The sequence below is a fragment of the Typopeltis vanoorti genome, chromosome 19, assembly GCF_054136105.1.
Source record: "Typopeltis vanoorti isolate ZY-2024b chromosome 19, IOZ_Tvanoo_1.0, whole genome shotgun sequence".
In the NCBI taxonomy this organism is placed as follows: domain Eukaryota; kingdom Metazoa; phylum Arthropoda; class Arachnida; order Uropygi; family Thelyphonidae; genus Typopeltis; species Typopeltis vanoorti.
In genome coordinates, this window is record NC_143567.1 from 93200894 (window position 1) to 93222839 (window position 21946).

General features: G+C 35.4%; 1 protein-coding gene across 1 annotated transcript; it reads left to right on the top strand.

Moving 5' to 3' along the window:
- The first annotated feature begins 8689 nt into the window (after nt 1-8689).
- Nucleotides 8690-21237, top strand: LOC150096354 (cytochrome P450 3A8-like). The gene is made up of 3 exons (XM_090409038.1): nt 8690-8920; nt 17650-19197; nt 20061-21237. Exons 2-3 carry the CDS (start codon nt 17662-17664, stop codon nt 20571-20573), a joined length of 2049 nt encoding a protein of 682 aa, XP_090265164.1. The 5' UTR covers nt 8690-8920; nt 17650-17661; the 3' UTR covers nt 20574-21237.
- Nucleotides 21238-21946: the final 709 nt, after the last annotated feature.

Genomic DNA, 21946 nt, shown 5'->3' on the forward strand with positions numbered 1-21946 from the left:
ATAAAACAATAGAATTACCTGAAGTTTTTACAACATCTATCTACATACCAATTCCAAAGAAATATAATGCACAAAATTGCGAAGATTACAGAACTGCGAGCATAATTTACTCCATTTCCCAAGTAAGCAAACAGACTAAAAGTCAAGTTTGCGCCTGCAATTGATGCAAGTCTAACTGATCCCACAGGTAGTGCAGGACCAGGGCAACTCGTGGCAAAGGTGGAACAAGTTCCGATCACTAATCTTAATATTTACCCTTAATGCCAAAACACATCTCCAAGAAGGGATTAGTGATCGGAGCTTGTTCCACCTTTGCCACGAGTTGCCCTGGTCCTGCACTACCTGTGGGATCAGTTAGACTTGCATCAATTGCAGGCGCAAACTTGACTTTTAGTCTGTTTGCTTACTTGGGAAATGGAGTAAAACCAGGTTTAAAATTGCTTGGTATCTTTAACATATTTATACCCAAGGTAAAAATACTTTCTATATCTATATCTATATATATATATTTGCAGTCTGGCGAATATTCGAAGACTGGAACGAAATGCAATATTTTTAATTCAATAAAAATAAAATAATTTTCTACTCGATGTATTAACCTTACGAAATAGCAAAATATGCGCAATATAAAGGGCCATTCTATTTTAAAACAAAGGTAATAGGTTTCAAAAAAAAAAAGACTGCCTTCTTGGTAAATTTTTTTAAAAAATGGGGGAATATTTGGCAAGTACATATTTTTTTTCCATGGCAATTAGGATTTTGCACAATATATGCAAAATCACACGCACGCACGCACGCGCACACACACACACACACACACACACACATATATGGTAATAGACTCTTTGTCATTGCCATTATCAATATTATTTCGTTATTGAATATTAAAAGAATAAATTCTTGATACGCGTTGAACACCAATTCCTTTAAATGATAAATAAAGAAAAATGTGGCCTTCAAAGAGAGAAAGAACACTCTCGGAACAGAGGTTCAGAAAATTCTACACTGCGCCTTCCTCCAAAGATTCTGTAATATTCACCCCCCCCCATCCTTTTAACAACTATAAATGGATTTGATTAAATTTATGATGAAAATTAAGAGGTACAGTTATACTGTGTAAGAGTTTCTGCTCGAATAGTATGGTAAACATATCCTGCTAAGCAAAACACTTTATGTGTATTTTTAAAAATATATATGTTTCGTATTTTTTTAAATATACTAACTATATTTCTGACATTAAACAATAAATACGATTCCTTGTTCTTCATTTCGATCGGTTTATTACATAATTCGACACTGAGGGTGTTCGCTATTTCTTTAGCACCAGTAAGAAACCTGTCAGTTACTGCTATTAATACATAAGTGAGAATGGTAAAGTTGCAATTTGTACGTATGTTGAGTATTGTTTTCTGCCTTTAGCAAAAGATTACTAGATTTTTTAAATCTTAAAATATTATATGTTAAAAAAACCGGTTCAATCATCCTCAGACGTTTCATGTAAAGAGTCATGACAAAAAAATGAATATGTGTGTGTGTGTGTGTGTGTGTGTGTGTGTGTGTGTGTGTGTGTGTGTGTGTGTGTGTGTGTGTGTGTGTGTGTGTGTGTGTGTGGAAAAGCTTTAATGACTGTTACCGAGAGATAAAAAGATGATAAGATATATTTAAAGAGATACTACTAGTTTACTAGTTTCGTTGAATAGATCAACATCCTCAGGTATCACAATTCAAAGAAGTATATAAAAAATTACAGAGACTTAAAATTGTAATAACAAAACAAGTATAAGAAGATAGAGCGTGTTTGAAAAACAAATGCGAGTATGAGTTCCAAACAAACGAATACTACGCACTGTCGCGAGTGCGGCATTACTGAACAGAGGCAACGTGTGCGTCAGAGAGATTGTAACTCAAGCTGTTGTTGATATGAGAGGAATCCAGAGAAATTTCCCTGGATTCGACAATCTTTCTTTCGAGTTCATCGTAGCACACATGGATGTTAGAAGTTTGAGTCCAGTTTACAATGTGTTGGCGGCCTTCGTCTGAGTTAGCTGAAAAGAGAACGTGGCTAAAGAGAGAGCGCTAGCTCTAGTCCTGTTATAGGAGATATCTCTACGGTGTTCATCCAAACTTAGGAAACCCATAGTATGGCTTTCCACAATCACACAAAATCGTGTACACTCCTGGAAACTGAGTAGCAAAATGTTTCTGTTTATGTTTGCTAAGTAATGAACGAAGTTTTGGAAGCGTAGTGAAGCAAGTTTTGAAGTTAAATTTCTTGAGAATCTTGGACAGTTTTGGTGAAAGAGAGCTGATATAAGGCAAGGAGATGAAGGCTCTTGGGGAAGAGGAATCTTCAGAAGTAGTTGAGTGCCTGGGGAAAGAAATTTGTCAATTTTCTTTGGAGAGAAACCATTGTTAATAAAAGTTTTTTTAAGAAAAAGGAGTTCATTTTCAATTTCTGTTTCTTCTGTAAGTAATGATTTGACTCGGTGAGCTAAGGTGGAAATAATACCACATTTTTGTGGGGGATAGTGATAGGAGGAAGCATGAAGGTATCTATCAGTATGAGTAGGCTTTCTGAAAATTGAGATTTTAATGCTCTCAGCACATCTGGTAAGTTTGAGGTCTAAAAAGGGAAGGCAGTCATCTGATTACAGTTCGAAGGTGAAAGAGATTTTTTCATGGCACTTGTTTAGGTTATTGACACCGTCTTCCCATATGAGGAAAATATCATCAAGATAGCGGTACCAGACTTTTGGTTTAAACTGAAAGGAGTTAATAGCTTTTTCTTCAAAATCGTTGAGAAATATATCCGCAAAAATCGCGGATATATCACGGACTTATATATATATATATATATATATATATATATATATACATATATTGGGAAAATTTGGAGAAAAGAGCAAAGCTAATAATAATGGCAAATATCTGTTGGATTTCTGCTCAGGACATAGACCGGTGGTTATTACTAACACCATGTTCCAACATAAAAGTGTGCAGAAATTCACATGGAGAGAAGAGGGCAAAGAATAAGAAAATTCTCATTTACTATGTTATTGTTGATAGTGATGTTTTCTCCCTGGTGCAGGACACCAGAGCGTACAGAGGATTTGAAATTGGAAGTGATCACTATTTAGTCTTGAGCAGGATAAAATTGAATTTCATATTGAAAAAAATAACATGTAAGAAAGTTTTCAAGCGAATAAACGTTGAGCAGCTCTCAGATATGAACTGTAGACTAAAATACACAAAGATTATTGAAGAAAAATGAAAGAGTTTGAGAACAGGAATCAAACCTTGCAGAGTCAGTGGAAAACCTTGAAGAAAGCCCTGACTGATTCATCTAGAGAGGCATGTGGTGAAGTTGTCTGCAAGGATAGAAAAATTAGAACTCCGTGGTGGACACAGGAAGTTAAAGAGGCAGTGAAGGAAAAGAAGAAAGCATATCGAAAGTTTCTGGCAATAAGTCAGCTTGTGCTCTTAGAGAATACAGAGACAAATGCAAGAATGCTAAACACTGTGTAAAACTAGCTAAACAAAAGTCATGGGAGGACTTTGGCAAGAATATAGAAAATAAATATCAAGAAGTTGGCAAAATATTCTGGAGGTTGTTGAAGAAGCTTAGGAATGGAGGAAAGAGTGCTGTAAAAGGAGTTAGAGATGTAAAGGTGACAAGGAAACGGGAGAAAAAGATATCCTTCAAGTATGGAGTAATTACTTTGAAAAACTGCTAAATGAAACAAGCAGTGATGACAGCACAGTGATAAAAACACTGACCAGGCATGCAGTCAGGAATACATATCTATACTTGAAGTAGAAAAAGCCATCAAAGGCTTGCAATGTGGAAAGGCAGCAGGAGTAGATGATATTCGACCAGAAATGCTGAAGTATGGAGATATAAAAGTCTTACAGTGGCTGCACTGCATAGTTCAGAAAGCCTGGACAGAGGGTCGAATTCCCGATGACTGGAGTAGAGCTCTCATAGTACCCATATATAAAAAGGGAAATAAAACTGAATGTGAGAATTACAGAGGTATTTCCCTACCGAGTGTTCCTGGCAAGAGCTATGCAAGTATACTTGCGAAACGGTTGAGAAGAATTGTGGAAGAAAAGCTTGGAGAAGAAAAAGCTGGATTCCGGCCAAATAGAGGCTGTCAGGATCAGATCTTCACTTTACGGCAAATAGTCGAGAAAGCATGGGAATATAACAAAGATTTATATTTAAGTTTTGTCGATTTGGAAAAGGCATATGACAAGGTGCCAAGAAAGAAGCCATTCAATATGCTATAGTTTGCTCACCGATTTGAGGTCCCTCGAAACTACTGCGCATGTCAGAAAAAGGAGAATCCATTCCGATAATAGGGTAATCAGTCTGTCTTCTGGGATGTAATAATAAACAAACTGAGTTTGTTTATTATTACAGGTCGGAAAATTTAGCTTTTCTTTTACGAACATTGCTGTTTTTAAAGTGTAACTATTTTGCTTGTATAACAGTTGGAAAAATGTACGTAGAGTGTTAATACGTGCAAATACTGCGTTCTACATAAAACAATGTCACTTCGCTCCATGATAAGTTTCCTTTTATTCTGGGACTTTTTAAAACAAAATCCGATTTCGTGAAGTATTTTCCTTAAAGTTTCTCTTTTCCAAGGAAAATTAATTTTTTCTTTAAGCACAGGAATCAATTTCGGAACAGTTGGCACTCTTTTCTCGAATACGTAAAATTCGTGAATAGCTCTTCTTATAACGTCTACATCAAAATCATTCAAAGCTACGGTTTCGATGGTTTTCTTTCTCTGGCGCTTTTTTTTTTTTTTTTTTTTTTTTTTTTTTTTTTTTTTTTAGGAGATTTAAATTTTGGCTTACCTTCACCTTTTGATTCCCTACGAATTCTTTTAACAGTCGACCCCGATACCCGCAATTGCACTTGCACGTTTTATGACTTGAGAAAGGGGAACAAGAAGACGGCCTTCTGACGATTCTTTTTCGCAGAATGTCAGCACATTATTAATATTCTTTTGCAAGAGCTACTGAAACGTTTAACAACAGAACTTGTTGACTGTACTGGATCCATCATACAAATTAATAATAAAAAAAATAATGCAAAAAGAGAACAACAAAAATCAAGCTAGTACTAGTACAGCGACAGACAAGAAAGCACGTGATTTCGCATGTTGGCGACTAATTCGTACATCCTTCATTTCTTTCTCCCCTTCAGCATGAATCGACTATTCTTGGCACAAAGCCAAGAAGGGATCTAGAAATGGTGGGCGAACTATACAGTTATATGCTGTCAATGGGGCATTATATCAAGCAATACTTAGTCTTTATTTGAGTTGTAAGTCAGACGTTAGAATTGTAGGAAGTACAGGAAGATGGTTTAATGTTAAATCTGGTGTGAGACAAGGATGTACATTATCCCCTCTGTTATTCATTATCTATATGGATCACATTATGAAGGAAAGTGGTATTAAACATGATATCAAAATTGGAGATGTTAATGTCAGCTTTTTGCTTTATGCGGATGATGTTATACTTCTAAATAAATCCGCAATAAGTCTGTAAGATTCTCTGACTAAATTGAATAACTGTTGTAATAGATATGGTATGAAGGTCAGCATTATAAAGACAACGAAAATAGGCAGAATCATTGAAAATGTCAACTGTGTTGTGAATGGAGAACCTGTGGAACAAGTAAAACATTTCAGCTACTTAGGCACGATTTTTAGTGAAGATGGTAAATTAAATATAGAAATAGATAACAGATTCAGCAAAACTGGTATGGTGGGAAGTCAACTGAATAAATTCATATGGAATAAGAGAGAAATTAGTCAGAACACTAAATTAGCTGTATACAAGACAGTGTTCAAACCAGTTTTAACTTATGGATCTGAGAGCTGGGTCAGAAGTAAAACATTTGATTAAAGACTAGAGACCGCAGATATGAGAGTCCTGAGAAAGATTAGGGGCATGAACAGATGGCATCAATGGCAATATCACATTAAAAACGAGGATATTAGGAAAGAACTTGACATTGTCAACATCCAGGAATGCGTTAGCAGAGCTAATCTCAGGTGGTATGGTCACTTAAACAGAATGGGCGAAGAAATATTAACAATACAAGTGTTATCTGCCAGGTTGGCAGGAAAACGACCCAGAGGAAGACCAAGATATAGGTGGATTGATACGGTACAAAGCCTTAGACGATAGAAATATAAGATCTGATAATGTTGGAGTCTTGACAAGTAACAGACTGATTTGGAGGAAAATTGTACATAGGAAGTTAGTAATGATGTAATTTTCTTCATGTAGTAGTGTCATATCCTGTACACCCCTTGAGGGTACATGGCAGTAATTTGATGATGATGATGATGACGATGATGAGGTTTAGGTCTGCTCAGTAAGGAGCACAGTTTCTGTAGAGGTGTCAGAGAGAAAACGTTTTTAAATACACAAATGTTAACTCATTAACGTTTAAATGCATACGCCAACCTGTTTAGAGTTATTTCCTTTAAGGTTCTTATTCGTTGTTTCTTTTATTTTTTTGCACCCGAACCACGATTAGTTTCATTAAAGAGGAAACTAATCGTGCCATTAAAATTTGTTTTATTTCTTATCTTGGTTTCACACACAATCATCCTAAAATACATGTACTTCAACCAAGCAGATCAGTCTTCTAACACACACACACACACACACACACACACACACACACACACACACACACATAGTAAGGGAATACCGTGAGTAGACATATAATTTTGTATTTACCCCCCCACACACACATATATATATATATATATATATATATAATATATACTTATCACCTTATACTATATTCGCCTCTTGGATGCATTTGAAACCTTACCAATATACTAATGAAAACAAACATTATAGAAGACCAATTTCACTGCGTAATCTCCAAATCATTCTTCGCATGATTCGAAACAATGTTACGTTTAATTCTAGAGAAACAAAATCCAATTTTATTTATCGCTCTCTCTCTCTCTTTCTCGCTCTCTTTTAATATATTCTTGTTATTTTGTTATTTCCACTAGCGTATTCGTCACCACTGTGCTGGCGTATCCACACAGTGGTGACGAATACGCTATGACTTTTTCCTCAGTTGCCTAATAACGTTTCTCAACCAGAAGATGGTGATGTAATCTAAATGATTCTTATTGAAATTCAGTTTCCTTACCTCCTCAAAAAAACAATAATTATGCGGCGTCATCTACTTCGATAACATTCGTTTTTTAGAATAACTATTTTGCATAAATACATTAATATGATTATGGAGTTGTAGTCATTTTACTTTAATCGCATAATGATAGACGTTTGCTTTCTATGTAAGAGAATCTCTCTACGTTTTGTAACTTTCGTTCCTTAATCACGTGTATTGTGGCATTTAGTTGATAACGCTTGGCCAATTAATTTCTTCTGTGCTGGTCATTAATATTTATTAATGAGTCTGCTTTTAGCTCTGAAACATGTACTTCAATATGAGATTAGATATTTGGGACGCTGTATAAATTTCACTATATTGAAGGACAAATATATATATATACATACATACATACACACATAATGATATTTCATTGCATAAGAATATCACTAGTTTGCCCACCACATCTAGATCCCTTCTTGGCTTGGTGCCAAGAGTGGTCGATTCATGCTGAAGGGAAGAAAGTAATGAAGGATGTACGAATTGGTCGCCAACATGCGAAATCACGTGCTTTCTTGTCTGTCGCTGTACTAGTACTAGTACTAGCTTGATTTTTGTTGTTCTCTTTTTGCATTATTTTTTTATTATTAATTTGTATGATGGATCCAGTACAGTCAACAAGTTCTATTGTTACACGTTTCAGTAGCTCTTGCAAAAGAATATTGAATAATGTGCTGACATTCTGCGAAAAAGAATCGTCAGAAGGCCGTCTTCTTGTTCCCGTTTCTCAAGTCATAAAACGTGCAAGTGCAATTGCGGGCGTATCGGGGTCGACTATTAAAAGAATTCGTAGGGAATCAAAAGGTGAAGGTAAGCCAAAATTTAAATCTCCTAAAAAAAGCGCCAGAGAAAGAAAACCATCGAAACCGTAGCTTTGAATGATTTTGATGTAGACGTTATAAGAACTATTCACGAATTTTACGTGGTCGAGAAAAGAGTGCCAACTGTTCCGAAATTGATTCCTGTGCTTAAAGAAAAAATTAATTTTCCTTGGAAAAGAGAAACTTTAAGGAAAATACTTCATGAAATCGGATTTTGTTTTAAAAAGTCCCAGAATAAAAGGAAACTTATCATGGAGCGAAGTGACATTGTTTTATGTAGAACGCAGTATTTGCACGTATTAACACTCTACGTACATTTTTCCAACTGTTATACAAGCAAAATAGTTACACTTTAAAAACGGCAATGTTCGTAAAAGAAAAGCTAAATTTTCCGACCTGTAATAATAAACAAACTCAGTTTGTTTATTATTACATCCCAGAAGACAGACTGATTACCCTATTATCGGAATGGATTCTCCTTTTTCTGACATGCACAGAAGTATCGAGGGACCTCAAATCGGTGGGCGAACTTATAAACAAGTATTCAAACGAGTTAGCTAAACCTGTTCTTTCCCTATGCTGTACTCAAACGTGCGACATGACTGCGATTGAGTGTGAAGGTCACGGAAGGAACTGTCAGGATCGTTATCAAAATTCAAAGTTCACCCACATAGCGTAAAAGCTTTAAAAAAGTTAACTATACAATCACCAAGTGTTCAGTACGATTACACTGTCTAGTAACCTGGCGTTTGTGAAACAGTCAAGACGACAGCTATCGATGCGCGTCTGTGATTGAACTAATCATTCTGGATTGTGTAACCTTCAATTATTTAGTTCGGTTCGACTAAAGTGACCAGTTAAGAAGTACTCGAAGGTAGGTATTTAGTGACGTATAGTTTTCATTCTGGATTGTTTTAAATCTAAAATTGTAACGAAGATGGCTTCCTCCAAAACCGACAGAAATCACGCAGTTTTTGATTAGGTAAAAACCAGACGTGTAAATAAAGAAGTACTCCCAAGGAAGGAGCGCGGAGGTGTATATTTGCTGTTCGGCTTTATGGAAAACCTGGAGCATGCAGTTAGATCTGTGATTTTCAACGCATATTTTCTAATTGCATATTACTTGTAAATAATCCCTGCCCATATCCCATTGGAAAAGAATACGGAACGAATTCCACGTTTTCTTATTGCATTTAGCTCTTCACATTTTCTATGAAGTCAATTTCAACCTCCACGTCGTGCGATTCCTACAGTGTAGTAGTTGTTGCAAGACAATTAAAAAAGCATTTTTTAAAGATGATCACTGTTTATTTTGCACGGAACATTATATTTTAGAAAAGAAAAAAAAAAGAAGAATGATTCATTCCCTGAATATAAATAATTAAGGCTGTCTACAGCGTAAAAGAATATTATGCAAAAGTTCATTCTAGAATGATTCAGTAGCTGTGATTACTGTGTAAAATGAACAACTCACACCAGTGAGTAAAAATAAAATAAATATGGTGAAGCATTGGATTAATATTTCAATAACGAATAAGATAATTTGAATTGGACCAATAGGACAAGTGGAATATTGGTGTGGTGACAATAATTCTCATTCTGATTAATAGTAATAGCGGCAGGAAAAAAATACACAACTGTCCTACACTCAAGTTTTATCGTAAGGCAAACCCAATTCTACCCCGACGATCTGTAAAACAAGCTTTCATATGATACAGAACACCATATGAAGTCGTAAAGTTTTGTGGTCTAGTATTCAATATCTGGTATTAGTAACTCGTGGCACTGTCATTCTTCTGAGAATTGTACACAGTAATACAATGTATAACATCTGTTACACAACACTATCCTAAAATTAACAAGTGTATCTTAATGGACATCTTCACATAAGTAAAATGGATTTGAAAAATGCCTAATTAATACTAACAACGTTAACATTATTGGTTTATCATTTAATATTATTATGAATAATTAATATTATGAATACTACATAAATATGTTACTAAACATCATTAATATCACTTTATGCATAATTAAGATACGGAATTCACTTACGTTGGTAGTAAATTACTTGATAAGAGCAGATTTCTCTCTTCTGTCATGATCATTTTCAGTGCTTACAGTTGAAGAGAAAAATTAAAATGGAATAAGAATTGAAAATATGTTAAATGTAGGAAGAGAGACTGATCTGTAACTTTTAATAATATTCAAGGAAATAACACTGAAATCATAATCGAATAATCAATAATTTAGCACCTTCAGAAGGGAACTGAGTAGGACAACTTCCCAAACCTGAACAAGTTATACTGTAGTTATTCACGCACACTGTGTGTGTGTGTTTTACGGGTAGCGTTTACCGGTAAATCCTAGCATTTACCATACTGTGGTGGTATGGTAAGTCCGAAAAATGCTTGTAAAAGCTTCCATTTCGGGTTTTTACTAAACCATTTCGGTAAATGCCAGCATTTACCAACACCAATTGGTAAAAGCCCGAGTACAGTGCGAGTCTAGATGGGCGTGAGCGGCTACGATCTGGAATCAGTTTAAGTTAGGTTACGTTCCAAAAACCTACTCTCGGACAAAATTAGAATAAAAATACCAGATATTAATAGAGAGCGAAGATGGATCCAAAACCAATAAGAGCCGTCATCACTGACATTAAAGGCGAAGAATTTTATGAACTTGGTACTAAATTGGGTAACCTAAAAGCGTTGTACACAAGAAGCCAATTCACCCTTGTGCAAAAAAATTTTTAAGCATCGAAGAAGTTGGAAAGGAAGAAATAAGTACACGTGAAGTGGTAAAAAAGCTTTCTTTAGTTGGTGAACAAGGATTCCAAGAATGCAACTGTTCAAAGAAGAGTACCACGAAGAAGTGTTTGTGCAAATCAGCCAATTTACTTTGTAACTCCGAATGTCACAACAGTCAAACTTGCTGTAACAAATAAGTTTAATTATGATTTGATATGTTGAATTAAATTAAATTGTTACTTTTATTTCATGAATAGTTTCTTATAATACATTAATTAAATGTAAAAAAAATAATAAAGCAGTTATGTTTAATGCTATTCTGGACATTATGTTTTGAAATTTAAATTGACAAAGGTAAATTATTACAATGTAAACAAAACGGGCTTTTATCTATTGGTATTTGAAAATGCTGGCATTTACCGATATGTTTTGGTACCCAACTTAGTACCGAGTTCATATAATTCTTCGCCTTTAATGTCTGGGATTACGGCTCTTATTGATTTTGCATCCATCTTCGCTCTGTTAATAACTGGTATTTTTATTCTTACATTTTGTCCGAGAGTAGGTTTTTGGAACCTAACCTAACCTAAGCTGATTCTAGATCGTAGCCGCTCTCTCTCTCTCTCTCATACAGGGTGTTCGGGATAAATTTGACATATTTATAATTAATTATATTTTTCCGTAAGTTAACATGTATTAACACACACTTCTCTTCATTTAAAAGTTTGGACCCTTCTTCATTCATATACAAGATGTCAGAAAGGATGGATAGCTGGAACCCACCTGAATCATGGAAGAGAATAACTTGTATCATGATGATTCGTGCCCGCCATCAAAATAAGGATATTACGACTGCTGCCCAATGCTCCCTGAATACAGTAAAAACAATCAGGCATGAACTAGAGACTTGCAATGGTGACTACGAGGATGTAGCAAGAAGAAAGATCCCTAGCAGACGATCTGATTGCGTTCGTACAGCAGAATTCCTCGCAAATCTGCAGGAACAGGTGTTGAAGAACCCTGGCATTGGAATTCGGGCTTTGTTCGTGGAGTTGCTAACTGTAGTCAAGCCCTGGATAACAAGGGTAGCCAATGGTAGGCCGTATGTATGGCAGCAGGATTCGGCCCCTTGCCACACCTCTGGGAAAAGTCAAAAATGGTTGTCTGAAAATTTCTACGACTTCACCAGTCCAAATGTTTGGCCTCCAAACTCCCCAGACCTTAACCCCATGGATTATTTTGTATGGGGCGCAGTTGAAAAAGACACCAATCGCACTTCCAGTAATACAAAAGCCCAGTTAATGGATAAAATTAAAACAGTTTTTGCGGCCCTTCCCAGGGAGACTGTAGCATCAGCTTGTTCGAGGTTCCGAAGCAGAATTGAAGCTGTGATCGATGCTAATGGTGGTTATTTTGAGTAAATCTTGTTGATAGTATTGTAATTAACTCTGCCTGTAATGTTTTTTGTCAATTCATTAAATTTAATAGATACAAAGAAGATTTTCTTTTTCCTTACGTATACTGTCAAAAGCTTTAGCAAAATCCAGCAGTATAAATGTGTAGCCATTCCCCTTGTCCAAGTCAGCAGTCACTCTGTTATAAAATGTTAATAAAGTACTAAGGAAAGACCGACCCTTAATAAAACCATTTTCCCTCATAGAGTATCATATTAAATTCGCCCATTCCTGGATTCTATCTGTAATTAACTTTTCCAATACTTTTACTGCCACTCTCGAAATGGTGACTGGTCTGTAATTTTCTACCGCAGTTTTAGAGCCTCCTTTATGCGAAGAACTATTTTACCTTCCTTCCACTCCCTCTGCACTTTTTTCAGAGCTCAGATTTACACAGCCAAGTAAGAGGCATTGACCGTTCTTTGCACATTCACCATTCACATAATACCCGAGCTAATATTCCATCCAAACCTACAGCACATTGCATTTAAATTCTGCAATATCATAAGTACCTCTAATTCATTAACTTCAATTCTCATATCAGTTATTGCTATATCCTCAGAAATATCCTCACTCGTGTGACAGACTTTTGAAAAGTGGTCACTCAGTAACACTACTCTTGCATGCGACTCAGTCGCCTCGCTACCATCAGCACCCACTAAAGTTATTCTTTCAGTCATTCTTCCTTTGCCATGTAGCGAAAGAAATCTTTGGAATTTCCTTTGATCTGCTTAGCTGACGTCTTCTCAAAATCTGATTTAGTCTTCCTTACTAGCCTGAACTTTGTACTGCTCGTGAGTGTGCTCATCACCTTTCTCCTTGTAAATCCTTCATAAATTTGTTTTGCAGATCACGCCTATTACTACTACTCATCCATCTAACGCCTATCTTATTTATCTTCAAGCACTCCTCAGGCATTCTACTCTCTATACCTTTTATCGTTCAATCACCATATATTATACTAATTATAATATATGGTGATTGAATGATTTCATTCACCCCAAAAATAGCGTCTCTCACTCCTTCGTTTTCTACAATATTCCGTCACTGTCCCAGTTTCATGACTTTCCCTCATTATCCTTCTTCTTACTTCCTGACTCTCGAAATATCAAATTTACTCTCGACCTCTTGTTCTTTCATGACTTGTTATCACTTCCATTCTCTTCAGTACTCCCTCATTCCCAAATTCTCTCTCTTACCTAATTCAGTTCCAGTTACATCAGCTAAAGTAATCTCAATGACCGAATATCTCTATTGATTGCTCTCAATTCAGTCTTCAAACACTGTACTTCCTTACTGAGCACTTCCAATTCCTCTTGCAGGATATGAAGTCCAAGCATTTTAGGGCCAGAAAAGAACTGAAAGCTCTTCTTACCGGAATATCAGCAGAATATTATTATTTTATTATTATTATTTTGTTACACCTCCAAGGAGTCCAAAGACTCATCGAGGGAGGGAACCTACTCTACAATTCTCAGTGTCCGTCACTGAGAATTGTAGAGTAGGTGTGTTATTTTAACTCACTTGCGCATAGCGTTATTTCAAAATCAGGTACTGAGCCATTTTTAAGTTCGTTCAGCAAATGTATTATTTCATTTTTTGTCCGTTCATCTGTACACATAAAATAACAATTGTGAAAGGATTTTAATAAATTTCGGTACTAAGTACATCCTGGATATCAAACCTTATTTTAAAATTTGAGGGGAGAAAAAGTTATTTAAAAAGTTATTAAAATTTATCTACAAAAAATACATTTTCATAAAATTACTTTTAAAATTAACAAAAATGTATGGATCAGTTCTCAGTCCAATTTTAGTTGAAATTGGACTGTCGTTTTAGGTACAAAACGATTCAAAATTATACTAGGTGATATCTCTGCCTCTAAATAAAAGTCTAATGAAATTTCGTATTATACGTAAATTCTTCAAAAGTATATTTAAGACGATAAATACGTCTGAACAGGTACAAACGTCGCCTTTAATTCACCTTGCCATAATGAACAAACTCACTCAATCACTGCAAAGTGTATTTTTTAATGATTGTCTCTGATCATTTCCAAACTTGTCGTCTTAGGTACCCATGGCAATTTGTTTCTGTCATTCGTATCACACATATACACAGATGCGCGCGCGTTTTGAAACAATGTCTGTGAGTGAACAGAACTGGAAAAAAAGTTGTTAGAAAAGAGAGAGGTTCATATCATGAATAATTAACATACAATAAATTATCCATTATATAAGAATTATACGAATATTGCAACACATCACAGTCTTATCACGGTAGGCTGCTCTTCCTGCAACATATCTATCATATTGAGCCTTAAACTCAACATTCAGGCAATGTGTTCACCACTCTCTATGAAAGAAAGAAGGGGAAAAAACATCTCAGCCTGTTATTCACGTTGTGCAATCATTAAGGGTGGCCGCGAGTTTTTACATCTTCGTTTTATTCCATCACCTCAAAAATCGCTCTGTATTCATCCAGTAAATATTACCTAAAAACTGGTTAATAGTCTTGATCCCATCATCATTAGCTTTCTTTCATATAATTTCTTCGCGTTTTCTGCTAAACTCTGAACATGACATAAATTAAATATATCCTCATAGCTAACATTCCACAGGCCTGAAATCATTTTGTCAAACGCCTCTTCCCTCTCCAAAGTCTCTGTTCCCTCCAAATCTGATTGACCAGATTTGAGCGCAATAGTACAGATGTAGAATGAGAAAAACCTTCTTATGCAATGTAATGAATGCCATTTTATCTGTGCTCACTAATGATCTTCTTAATAATGCATATAATTATTAAGAAGAGTATTATTTCCTTATAATGTTTGCAATATGCTCCTCCAATTTCAAATTTAAATCCATAATCACCCCAAAATCTAGTACTTCTGATATCCTTGCGTACAGAATTCTGATTTTCAAATGCAGATCCCAATGTTCAAAACCTTGTAATTGTGATTAGCTAGGTTAAACTGTTATCTGCTTTCATCTGTTTAATTTCCAAGTTTATACAGATGCTACTGAAAAGCCACCACATCAGCACTTCACTTAATAACCTTCTTGAGCTTCACATCACCCGCAAACAACCGAATATTTCCCTAGTTCAGTAACAACATCATTAATATAAAGCTTGAATAGTTATGGTCCTGGTGGAATCCTAGTATCTTTCCTTTTCCATTGTATTGCTTCTCTGTACACAAACTTTGATATCAATCGACAGGCAATTGCTAATTCACTACATCAACTTAAATACCAAATTCATACGTACGTTGTAGCTTTAAATAATAGCTTATCAGAATGTTTTTGCAAAAAGAAAAAAAAAAAACTATGCATTTCTTTTAGCAAACACTCGGTCACTTTCAGTAACCAGATTGATTACTGAAAGATGTGCGTCTCATACAAAAGTCTGTGCTGAGCTTCGCGGGTAGCATTATTCTCATCTGGTTAAGTCTGTATACGAACTCTTACCAAGGTCTCCAATAATTTAACAACGCAATTAATATAAACTGGTCTGTATTTTGATAATTCCATTTTCCCGCTATCCTTATGTAGGTTCATTATATTACCTGTTTCACTTCCCCAGAGACTTCACACTAGTCCTTTCTTTCATTAAATAGGTTAACAGATATGCAGTTAATCGTTTAGCATATTCCATTAAGATGTATGGAGAAATTCCATCTAGTCCCTTCACTTTGCTGTCATCCACAGCATTTGGTATTCTAAATATACTCACTTCAATCACTTCTGTTTCTTTGATCTTTTCACTCCCCTTTGGAATAAAACTTGCTTCGCCAAAATTAAATACTCCAATAAAGTATGTATTAAACGTTTCCTCTATATTATTTGCCTTGACTAGGTTTTCCTCTATCCAACTTATTTTGCCATAACTGAAATCGCCCATAATGATCACCCGCTTTCCATTCTCTAAGCTAATTTGCCTAAACACAAATCCTGCTCGGCACTCTTTACATTTTCTGACATATGTTGCAAAATTTTAATTTTTGTTTACATCGAGTCGCGGGAAAGGACAACATTAAGAAGAAAACGTGTGAGAATGATAAATATCTCAGATCTGGATGAATGGAACTTAAAATGTGATGAAAAGAAAATAAACGAAATCAATTAACGTCTAATGTTGACCAGATATCGATACACAGTTTTCTGCATTCGCCTTTTGACGTATTTTAAAGAAATGCAATACTGCTTTCATTTTCCACACATACGCACACACAGACACACAAATTGCAAATGTACTTCGGCAAAACTCGAATTTCTAGACACAACAGTTTCTATTCATCGTAATCTTCTCACAATCATTCTTAAACGTCTCACATGCTTTCCTTTCTAGCTTCCAAGAATTAGCTACTTTTTTAACCTCTGAACTATTGTTTCTACTAATCAGAGAGACGATACTTGATGTGATGTCCCATAAGAGCTCCCTTAAATCTTTTTTACTCAGTAAACAAGAAAGAAATAAGGTTGATTAATGATCCATCGTTCTCACAAATTGACTCCCTTTTTACACATGGAAACAATTGCTGCTGCGTGCTACTGATATTGATATAGAAACTACTGGTCGTCGGTTCATCACATTTTGCACAGTTAATTCCCCGTTTACCCAGTTGCTACTCGCCTCCAATTCACAGTTTTACTTTATACACACACACACAACACACACACACACACACACACACACACACACACACACACACACACACACACACACACACACACACACACGCACGCGCGCGCGCGCGCGCAACTTCCTTTTGTTCATATTCACCACCCTCTAATTTTATTCTTGAAACAGTCTCTGGTCTTCTGAATTTCGTAAACCAAACATACACTCTGATGACAGTTGAAATTCATTATTATACAATACCTTGGTTTTTAGAATGTAAGAGATTAGAATAAAAAAGCCGGCCTGGTTGGTCGAGTGGTTAGCGTGTCCGCTCCCCAGTCAAGAGGCTGCGAGCTCGAATCCCGCCGTGGGCATGAATGTTTGTGATTGTCCTACAAACTTTGTGTGGAAAGTGAATCTGCGACCCTACCATTTATTCTAACAGAAGGCATCATTTACCAAAATCATGTGAGGTGCGGCAGTGACCAGACGGCATCTACGGACGTCAAATGTGAAATAATAAAAATGCAAAGTATCCATTTCCCCTAATAAACCAATCCAAACAAGCAGATTGGATTCTGTTGGAACAGAGAACAAAGAAAAGCTCCTAATGAATAGTTCAAAGAAGTAGAAAAGTTACTGATTTTGTCGAAACGCTTAAGCATCACAACACACATTTCGATTTTAAATATATAAATATGTACTGCGCAAATAATCACAATTTATCCATTGATGATTTGTACGTCGCTCTAACATATTCCTTTTGTTCCTTGCAGGTTAAATGAAGAATGGATTTTACTTTATTCGATAAAAGTGCCTTTAACGGCATAGGAATCATCTTTTTCTGTGTTCTATTCATTTACATCCTAAAATGGCTATTCAACCGCTATCAGGATCTCCAAATCTTTAAATACCACGAAATTCCTGGACCAGCACCAAATTTCTTTTCAGGTAATATGTATGAACTGCATAAAGCTGAAACGCCAAATCATGCTATGTCCGAGTGGCAAAAGAAATATGGAAATATTTTCGGTTTCTATATAGGAGCTAATCCGCGCCTCTACATAAAGGATCTGCACATTCTAAGGTCTATTTTGATTACTGATGTCCATAATTTCATCAATAAGCCCAATATTTTTCCAGTAAATAAAGATATTGCCCATAGCGTAGCATTCTTAAGGAATACGAAGTGGAAAAATGTGCGAAAAGCATTATCTCCGGTATTTACTACTAATAAAATTAAACAACTGGCTCAAATTATAAATAAAAAAATTTATATTTTCATGAATCGTATTACGGAGAAGTCAGAGATGAATGACATGTTTGATATTTACTGTATGTATAAAACTTTAACGCTGGATATCATTGCTGAATGTGCCTGTGCAATGAAAGTCAAATGTCAAGAAAATATAAACGATCCTTTGTTTATTGCAGTAAGAGATTTTATGAACACAGGTAATAGTTTTATCCTTGACGTTGCTACAATGTTTCCTGCAATCACAAAAGTTCTCATCTTGCTACAGAAGTTCTTTAAAAATGGAAGAATGGTGTCAATGATTTTTTCTAATCTGAAACAAGTTATTCAATACAGGCGAAATAATTCTTTACAGCATGGAATAGACTGTCTTCAGTTAATGTTAGATTCTCGTTCAAAACTTGGTACTTCAGATGACTTTGAAGAAAATGAATACGCTCTTACCGACCAAGATATTATTTCTAACGCTTTCACTTTTCTAATAGGAGGATATGAAACAACGTCAACAACTCTAGCATTTACGTCATATATGTTGATTAAGCACCCAGATATTCAAGAAAAGCTTTATCAAGAGTTGGCTAGCCACCTTCCTGATGGAGTAACCCCAACATACGATGATGTTCAGAATTTACAATATCTGGATCAAGTTCTTAATGAAACGCTTAGGATTTATCCACCATTGGCAAGTTTAGTTGAGCGTGAATGCGCAAAAAATATTATTATCCACGGACAAATAATTCCGAAAGGAGTGTCCATAGTTGCACCGGTATGGGACATTCATCACGACCCAAATATTTGGCCGGATCCCTGGATCTTCAATCCTGACAGGTTCTCACCAGAAAACAAAGCTAAAATCAATCCGATAGCATTTATGCCTTTTGGTGCTGGTCCGCGTAACTGTATCGGAAGAAGATTTGCTTTGTTAGAAACTAAGTTAGTTTTGTCAAGACTTATTCGAAACTTCAAATTAATTGCATGCGAGAAAACCGATGATCCCATTCGTTTAACCTGTTTGATGGTGAAAGTTGTCACTCCCACTAATGGCGTATACGTAAAGGCCCTACCAAGAATATAATGATAAACATCAAAGTTACATTTCGATGCAGTTTCCAACCAAGGTTTAAACAAAACATCAGAAACATTGCTCTAAATCCGAATGGCTTATAAATGAATGTTGTTTCAAAAATCAATGGAAAAAGAAAAAACAACTAAACTAGGTTTACAAATTCTACGCTAAACAGTCACCAGTTGTTTTGTAGCTATAATACTTTCTGATAAATATTTATAGCTGAAGTTATATTAACGAAAATCACAGTAGCAGCTTAAGCATTTAAAATATTGTTGCAGTAACTTAAGTAGGAGTAGATTAAAGAATTCTATCTGTAGTTTTTCTTAAACTACAATAGAAATGTAACTGTAGTTTAACCATTACACAATATTAAAAAAGTTTTCCTCTGGTTTGTATTTCAGGTTTTATAAACTGCTGTAACTAAACTCGTTGTAATTTTTAATGTGAATTCTGTCTGTGAAAAGTTTAAACCTACGATTCTTTAGTAAGTACCTTAGACGAGCGCGTACACACACACACACACACACACACACACACACACACACACATTAAACAGCGAAGAAACTAAAAATATCACGAAAGATAAAATACGTCCAAGAAAGATTCAAAATCGGAATCACAAAAATAAAAAGCCATAATAATGGAGGAGTCTCAACTGACACGAATGAAAAGACAGACATTGACTTACCACATAACTAAATACCTAAGGAATGCAAATGCACATTTGTAGAAAATCTCAGTAAGAAATATCTTATAAGGTTCATTATACGATGGCAACACTATCGTGCATAGTGTTGCTATCTATGGTCTCGGACTCGACCATAGATGGCAACACTATGCACGATTTTTTTGTAAGTTGATACAGCTGTCATAAGCATCCGTGTGAAATTACAAGTCATTCTATCAAGTACTTTGTTTTATACAGCTGTCTGAAGAAAGCGTTGTCCGTATCCCTTGAAATGGATAAAATTGAGTATCGTGCGTTTATAAAATTCTTCGTAAAAGAAGGTTTAACGACAAAAGAAATTCATTCGAAGTTCATGAAAATTTATGAGTACTCTTTCTCTTCGTTTTCAACAATTAAGAAATGGACTACCGAGTTTAAACGTGGCCGAACCAGCCTTGAAGATGATTCACGTGAAGGACCTACAAAAAGTGTAACACCAGAAATCATTGATCAAGTGTACAATATGGTATTGGATGACCGGAGAGTAAAAAGACGTGAAATTGCTGAGACTATATGCATTTCAAAAGAAGGTGTAGGATATATTTTGCATGAAGAATTGCAAATAAAAATGCTTTGCGCAAGATGGGTGACGCGCTTGCTCACAGCAGATCAAAAACGAACTCGCATGAAAATTTCTGAACAGTGCTAGGAGCGTTTCAACAAGAATAAAACTGATTTTTTGAGTCGATTTATTACTATTGATGAGACTTGGATTCACCAAGTCTCATCAATATCCAAGTCTTATCACACCAGAATCCAAACAGCAGTCAAAACAGTGGACAGAAGGCCGTTGTTCAGCACCAAAGAGGACAAAATCGGTTCCATCAGAAAGGTTATGACATCGGTGTTTTGGGATGCCCCAAAGGCATTTTGTTTATTAATTATCTCGAAAGGGTAAAACAATAACGGGGAATATTATTCCGATCTTTTAACCATACTAGACGAAAACATTATTGAGAAAAGACCCCGTTTGCAGAAGAAAAAAATCATCTTTCATCAGGACAATGCACCTGTCCACAAAGGTGTTTTGGCAATGGTAAAATTAAAAGATCTGCACTATGAATTGTTGGAACATCCACCCTATTCCCCAAATTTGGCTCCCTCTGATTTCTATCTCTTCCCAAAACTAAAACTCTTCCTCGTTGGTCAGCGTTTTTCTTCGTTTTTCTTCGAATCAAGAGGTAATTGCAGTTGTAGATCTTACTGAGAACCACTACAGGGACGGAATAATGGAGATGGAGCATCGCTGCAATAAATGTATTAGTCTTAACAGAGATTATATTGAAAAATAAATATAATTTTGAAATCATAAATTCTTTTTTTTTTTCATTGTTAGGCCGAGAACTTTTCAGACCACCCTCGTATATGTTATTCTCAGCAAAATCGATACAAACAATGCAATTGACTCAATACGCTTACAGAACGAAGAGCTCTTCAGTGGCGATACAAAGATTACACAAACGTTTATCATGACAAATATAAAACGAACAAGAGGAACCTAATTATTGAAGTAGATCCAATGATGAGGATAAAATTGCGAAAAAACTGTGTTTAAATGCGTTGTAGAATTACCATAGCGTAGACTACGTAAACTTTCTGAGATGTTTCAATTGCAATAAGTTCCACCTCCGTCATAAACGAGATTGTAAGGGAAAAACCACTAGTACGTTCTGCTATAAGGGTCGCCATTGCTGTGTAGCAGTGGCGACCCGTGAAGCTTTAAGTGGGAGTGCTGCCTATACAAAATAATTTAAAAAAAATTATTTTTTTCCTAATCAGTTAGCAATTTAATAATAAATAAATCTGTATTAATCTACAGATTTATTTATTAATAAATAAATCTGTAGATTTATTTATTAATAAATTGGTTACTAATTAGGAAAAAATTATTTTGTATTAAAAAATAATTTTTTCCTAATTAGTAACCAATTTATTAATAAATAAATCTACAGATTTATTTATTAATAAATAAATCTGTAGATTAATACAGATTTATTTATTATTAAATTGCTAACTGATTAG